Source organism: Oratosquilla oratoria, chromosome 36 (assembly GCF_046742065.1).
Source record: "Oratosquilla oratoria isolate Oo_2021 chromosome 36, ASM4674206v1, whole genome shotgun sequence".
NCBI lineage: Eukaryota > Metazoa > Arthropoda > Malacostraca > Stomatopoda > Squillidae > Oratosquilla > Oratosquilla oratoria.
The window spans coordinates 33,677,540-33,685,039 of record NC_134812.1 but is presented as its reverse complement, the minus strand read 5'-3'; the positions used below and the strand labels follow the sequence as shown (position 1 = coordinate 33,685,039).

The 7,500-nt window shown below is 35.6% G+C and overlaps 1 protein-coding gene across 1 annotated transcript in view; it reads left to right on the top strand.

Annotated features, from left to right (window-relative positions):
- Positions 1-7,500, top strand: part of LOC143019102 (putative glutamate receptor) — a 20,499-nt gene that overhangs the window by 7,664 nt on the left and 5,335 nt on the right. Inside the window, exon 6 of the mRNA XM_076174801.1 lies at positions 2,551-2,732. Coding sequence (XP_076030916.1) covers positions 2,551-2,732 — 182 coding nt within the window. The remainder of the gene's footprint in view (positions 1-2,550; positions 2,733-7,500) is intronic.

Here is a 7,500-nt window from a genome sequence, read left to right as displayed (position 1 = left end):
GAAGCAACTCTACCTACGTATAGAATCTAAATACTAAACTACCAATGATCGATGGTCCTACGAGACGCAAATTGGAGAAAATTCTCGTTGGATCAATTGTCCCGAGGAGCTGTTACTCGGTTTCCAGATAGGATCCCCGGATCTCTCCATATCATCCTTGTCTTTCCTCCATTCTTTCACATAAGGAGAGCCGACGTATAGACAGAAAGACAAGAGAGACTGAGGAAGAGTAAGAGAACCACATAAATTAAGGGCGAAAGGAAAAATATAAATAAGAAAAAACATAAATACTGGTTTATGAATACGGGAAGATATTTATATACTTAAACTAAGTAGTTCTGAATTTTTGGTTTTGTTTTCTCTTGAATGGTGAAATAAAGGTTTTCTTTAAGAAATTACAATTTTGTTGCTGAGGGGATGAAAAACAAACAATTGCAGAGTATATGCTCAATCTGCAGTAACGAGTGCTGCAATGAAAGGATACGTGTAATTCTTATAATTTACAATGTATGATATAATGATGATTTTTGTGATGTTTTAATAATAGAAAATTTACTATAGATACAGTTTTAACATAATATGTATTTTTCTGTGGATTCACAGCAATAACTACAGTAATACAAATGTTAATGATAAGGTAACACTTTCATCCTGCATACAAGTTACTAAGTCTTTCTTGAATCACCATTTAATTTTACTTTTAAATTTGAAGTAATTTTCTATACTTTTAAACTTACTTTGATAGATTTTACAGATAAGGTTCCAAGTCTCCAGTCAGAATGTCATACGTGCCCACTGCAATGCAAATATAATCCTAAATCTTGAATGACTAAGTACATGAGAAAAGAATTCAACATTTTTCCAACCCAACCCGTTCCTACCCTCAAACGTAACTTTCATTCTCTATGTTCGTTGGAAACTCATCACATCATCTTCGGAAAACCATTGGATGGATGCTCGGATAGGGACACATCATGGCGACTAGGGTGATACTGACAGATTCTATGATGAGAAAACAGAGAAATAAGCCACCATAGGCTAATGAATTTCTTTTCTTCTTCATTACTAGCATTTGTTATATTTAATGTTTCAATATTGTTTCATTTGAACTTCTGGAAGAATCTTGTCCCAGATAATCTACGAATGAGTAATAGATAGGTTTATATACCTGTTATTTTGGGAGGGTACAATTACACAAAAAATTGAAACTTTAAAAAATCACATGTTTTTCGCACGGTGAATTTTGCTCATCATCAAATTTTCTCAGCTCAAACTAGTTTTAAGAAAGCCTTAGATTCTCACCCAGATAACCCTTACTTTACATTTTATGACTTTCAATTCGTTTCTAACTGCTCCCAGATCATTCTATTCAACTGAACGAGCACCTTCCATAACAAAAGGATGGATCTTTTATCGATTACCTCCTTCATTGGGTTTTGTAACTTTCATCTCTGTTTAGTTGATGAAAACACTCTAAAGCAAAAGAGTGGAAGATAAAACATAACCACTTCACTGTTAGTGTTTTCCAATCAATCAAAATTGAAGACATTAAAAATTAAGAGGATTTGTAGCATCTGTTGAACATCTCATCTTTGCAAAACAGTTCATAGATTTGTTCCTTTGTCTAGCTCTGAGAAACTACAGAAGGCTACAGAAAACCATAAACAGTAGTGGCTTACCAAATTTCGAGTCATGAATGTAATAAATTCTTCCTTAATCGGTAAAACATTACAAAATAGAATAGGGGATCTGTGATTGCCTCGTGCCTTTCAGTTTTATCGAAAGGCAAACGACAAAAGTCTACGGACATTGTTTGCACAATTTCACACAAGCTTATTCTAACAGGGCAATTTACATTGGATTATGAAAATACATGTCATTCAAATAATTCCATAATAATTACTGGATAAAAGCATTTCATATTACAGATTCTTATCTCTACTACACCTAAGAACTTTGTCTCTTCCTTGCACATTTTATTCTTAAAGGTCAAATTACGAATACACTGCCAGATTACTAAGCTTCATGGGTTTGCAAATGATTATGGGAAATTAAAAATAATTTAGATTAATCATTAACGCTTTATGGTGCATTAAATCGAGCTTTGTACAGATCAGATGGATCTTATAGGGCCTAGAGTCCAAAACAAAAAGGTATAAGAATGTAAGACTCCTCCAGTGACAGTTACCTTCCTTATGGAACCATCCGAGTCTTCCAAATGACGTTATCCTCATTTGAGAAGCAGCAGAAGACTTGTAAGATATACTGTGTTGTGTCAGCAAGTAAATTATCAAGGTGGGCTTAAAGGTGATTATGAGTTAAACAAAAGTAATGTTCAACTGAAAAAAGCTTAAAGTACTAATCATAATGGATGGTGAGAATCTCATTATTTCCTTAATCTTATCTTATCCTCCTCCTCTAGGTCTCCCAGTAGGTCCTTCCTTCTTCGGCTTCCGTTTATACAATTCCTTTGTGTGTCTTGAATCTCGCATTTGTAATATGTGACTGTGTGACAGAAGGAAGTGCATCTGTTTCCTGTGGCATTGGCAGGTGTGATTGGTGCAGTGCAGCGTTACGATGCCGACTTCTCTCTAAACGTGGCCTTCACTGGAGACAGAGAGAAGGTCATCGACTACACAGTCGGGTACTACAACGACCCTTTGACCTTCTGCACGACCAAGCCACGACCCCTCAACCAGGCCCTGGCGCTCATTAAGCCTTTCCAGTGGAGGGTAAGAATGTGGTGAACACCAACGAGGCACGGGATACAGAATAGTTCGTTTTCGTGAACATTACTTCGGATTAATTTGATACACTAATATACGACATCTAAACATTTTTAACATATTCTTGTTAAGCTAAAATAATTAATTAAGTACGTTAATTGCCAGAAGGTAATATCTGAATTCTGATATGGTTTCGAAACAGACGCTATAGTATCAGTGGAACAGTATCTGGAAAGAGTGATAAAAATCCTCGTAATCCTCGTAATGGACAACACCGGGATCTGGGGTTCACAGCCATGTTCCAACAAAAGTTTGTATATGCTGTCGCGTGTGCTTGTGTTTACATGTAAGTGTACGTGTGTGTATGATTCACAACAGTCTCGGATTACGTTTTGGACTCGTGATTGACAGCTACCAGTATTACCCTACCGGATGAGAGCTCAGAGCTACTATTTGGCCCAATCTATGGGTAGTGCTGGGACCTTACACACATACATACATACATACATACATACATACATACATACATACATACATACATACATACATACATACATACATACATACATACATACACACAAACACACACACACACACACACACACACACACACACACACACACACACACACACACACACACACACTTCAACGAATGGACGGCTTAGAAGACGTTCTGAAGAAAATTGAAGTCTGTGGATCCCAACGCAAAGAGAAGTGCCTAGTGTTTTTGCAGGGTGGGGGGGAAATTGCTCGTGGAGTAGTGGGAACGTAGGGAAAGAGGAAAAGGGGAGGGATTACTGAGGGAAATGGAAGGAAATGAGGAGGGAGTAGACTTTGCCCAGCCAGACAAGCGGAAGGTAAACAAAAGACTTAGCGAAGATCAAATGTCTAATAAAAATGTAAAGATTAGAAGTATAGAGAGGAGCAATACAGAAGAAAGTGACGAGAATATGTTCCAGGGATTTAAAGAGGGTGGGGGGACACAACCCCCCCCCCCCCCGACTGATAAGACTAGAGGAGAGAGTTGATAAGGTGATCGAGGACTTGGAACGTAAGTTAGGTAATGTAGACTCCATTTTCCAGAGAATTGAAAGGTTGGAACAACTAGAGAAGGCTAACAGAAACTTAACTGAAGAAATAGAGGACCTAAAAAGACAGTTAGGAAATGTAAAGGAGGAGAATGAGAAATTGAAGAAGAATAGTAATGAAAATAGAGAGAAAATAGCTACAGAAGTTAAAAATTGGAGAATAACTCAAGAAGGGAATAAGGTTTCATTCACTGACATAGTCAAACAGCAATTGAAAGAACATAATGAAGACTCAGTTATTAAAGTGATGAGACAGAAGGAGAATATAGTAAGAGAATTAGCTGACAAAAAGAAATGTATAATTATATTAGGAATGGAAGAGAAGCATAACCCAGATAGAACCGCAAGAATCAAGGAGGAAAATGAAAGAGTAAGCAGTTTATTAAAATTAGTCCAGGAAGATGAACCAGAAATTATAAAGGAAATTGAGGAAAAATTTAGACTAGGAAAATATAGTACAGATAAGACCAGACCAATTAAGATTAAATTCAGGTCACAAACAACGGCAGAGAAAATTCTATCCAAGACGGGGAAACTAGCAACAAATGATCAATATAAAAAGGTATGGATAAAAAGAGAAATGAATAAGGAGGAAAGAGAGGCAGAAAAGAAGAAAAGAATTGAAGCTAAGGCAAAAAACGAGGAAAGAACGGAGTCAGAGAAAGAGAGATTCTATTGGAGAGTAGTGAACATGAAAATAAAGCAGTTCGACATACTAAAGAAAAACATAAGGGAAACAGAGAACACAATGGAAGTGGCAGAAAACTAAGAGTGTCTTACACAAATATAGATGGATTGATAACAGGATTGAATGAACTGAATGATTATTTGAAAGAAAAAGAACCGGACATAATGGGAATTGTAGAAACAAAATTAAAAGGCCCACTACCACCCAACAGTGTAGGACATGATACTTACAATTATTGGATTAGAAACAGAGAGAAAAAACAAGGGGGTGGAGTTATGTTCCTGACTAAGAAGGATATAAACGTGAAAGGTGTCATATATGGAAAGAATACAGTAGAGATGATTATGATAGAAGTGGAAGACCGAGATAAGAAGAGCAGAAAATTTGTGATCAATTATGTGCCTCCGAAAACAGCCTCATGGGAGGAGAGTGAACATAAAAGTATGTTAGAGGACACAAAGATAGCATTAACTAAAATAATGGAAGACGGAGGAAGAATAGTTATGATGGGCGACTTTAATTGCAAAGAAATCTGGGAAGAAATGACAGTAAAGAGTGGTGATGACTCATGGGGAAATGCTCTACTTGAGATGATTACTGACCATTCAATGACACAATGGATACAAGAGAACACTAGGTATAGAAATGAAGAAGAACCATCGAGGCTAGACTTAATAATTACATCTGAACCTAGAATAGTGGACAAGATTGAATATAAAACACCAATAGGTAAAAGTGACCACATATTGATTGAACTGGAACTTAATGAAGAAAAATATATGAAAAGAAATGAACAATATAGAAAAGGAAGAATGATGTATGAAAAAACAAACTTTGATAAAATAAGAGAATTCTTCCAACAAGAAAACTGGGAAGAAATATACAAAGAAGAAACATCAGTGGAAGAGAAATGGAATATCTTGACAAAAATTTACAAAAAAGGAGTGGAAAAGTATGTCCCAAGACAAAAACAAGAAAAAGAATATGTAAAATGCTGGTACAACAAAAGTTGTAGGGAGTTAAAAGACAAAAGAGACAAAGCCTGGACCAGATGGAAAAAAGACAGAAGACCTGAAAAATGGAAAATATATACTGGTTATAGAAATGAATATGTACAAAAGTGCAGAGAGGAAAAAAGAAAATATGAAAAAGATGTTATAGAAAAGTGTAAAGATCAACCAAAACTATTCTACAGATTTTGTAAACAATAAACTGAAAAACAAACAAGACTTGGAGAAATTAAGACAAGGAGGAGTTGAATACACTGAGGAAATGGAAATGGCAGAAATTATGAACAAACATTTTAAATCAGTGTTTACAAGGGAAAATATACAACCTGAAGAGATTGAGTGGAAAGAAAAAGTCCCCCCTATGGAAGAAATAGAAGTAACAAAGAATGAAATATTGACACACTTGGGTAATTTTGATGTCAGAAAATCGCATGGGCCAGATGAAATAGCAAACTGGATTCTGAAAGAATGCAGGAATGAACTGGCAGACAAAATACATAGCATAATAAGCAGTTCCTTAAAAGAAGGAAAAGTTCCAGAAGATTGGAAAAAAGCAAATATAGTACCTATATATAAAGGAGGAAATAAAGAAGAACCTACCAACTATAGACCAGTCTCTCTAACAAGTACAATAGCAAAAATATGTGAAAGAATTATCAAAAGTAGATGGGTAAAATACTTGGAAAAAAACAACGTACTAAATCCAAGGCAATTTGGATTCAGACAAGGGCGATCATGCGTCACCAATTTAATGTTTCTATTCAAGGCTAATAGATATAATACAAGAAAGAGATGGATGGGCTGATTGTGCATTTCTAGACCTAAAAAAAGCTTTTGACAAAGTACCACATAAGAAGCTGCTTAAGAAATTAGAATATGAAGGAGGAATACAAGGTAAATTGCTAAATTGGATGGAAGACTTTTTGCAAGACAGAAAAATGAGAGTAGTGATAAGAGATCAGCACTCAAAATGGAATGAAGTAATAAGCGGTGTCCCGCAGGGAACAGTTCTGGCCCCAATAATGTTTGCTATATATATTAATGATATGGATGAAGGAATTGAAAGCTATATGAGCTTCTTTGCAGATGATGCAAAACTACTGAAAAGAATGAAAACTGAAGAAGATTGTGAATCACTACAGAGAGATCTAAATAAAGTACAGGAATGGAGTAGGAAGTGGGAGATGGAGTTCAATACAAAAAAGTGTAGTATAATGGAATTTGGAAAAAGCAAAAACAGAATAACAGGATCATATAATTTGGGAGAAGAAGGAATAAAAAGAGTAGAAAACGAGAAGGACCTGGGAGTCATTGTTATGAATAATATGTCACCTGAGAAACATATAAATAAGATTTTTGGAGAAACCTATAATTTAATAAGAACAATCAAAGTGGCATTTACATACCTGGATGAAGAAATGGTGAGGAAAATCCTAATCACCCTGATAAGACCAAGATTGGAATATGCAGCAACGATATGGTCACCAAGTACAAAAAAATGTATAAAAAAACTTGAAAGAATACAAAGAGCAATTACAAAATTGGCACCAACACTCTCAAAACTATCATATGAAGAGAGACTACAAAAACTTAAACTACAGACACTAGAGCAAAGAAGAGAGAGAGGAGATTTGATAACTATTTACAGAATCATGAAAGGCATAGAAATTACTGATAGAGAGAATCTGATAAAATGGGATGACAGAAATACAAGAGGACACGGAAAGAAAATAAAAAAAGACAGCTATAGAAGAGATTTGAAAAAGAACAGCTTTCCTCACAGAGTAATAGACATTTGGAACAAGTTAGATGAGAAAGTGGTGTGTGCAAAAACAATACACGAATTTAAAAATAGTTTAGATAAAATGAGATATGAAGACGGGACCTCACGAGCATAGCTCCCCTTCCCGTAAAATACAACTAGGTAAATACAACTAGGTAAATACACACACACACACACATGCAGACACACAAGTCCTTACGCACC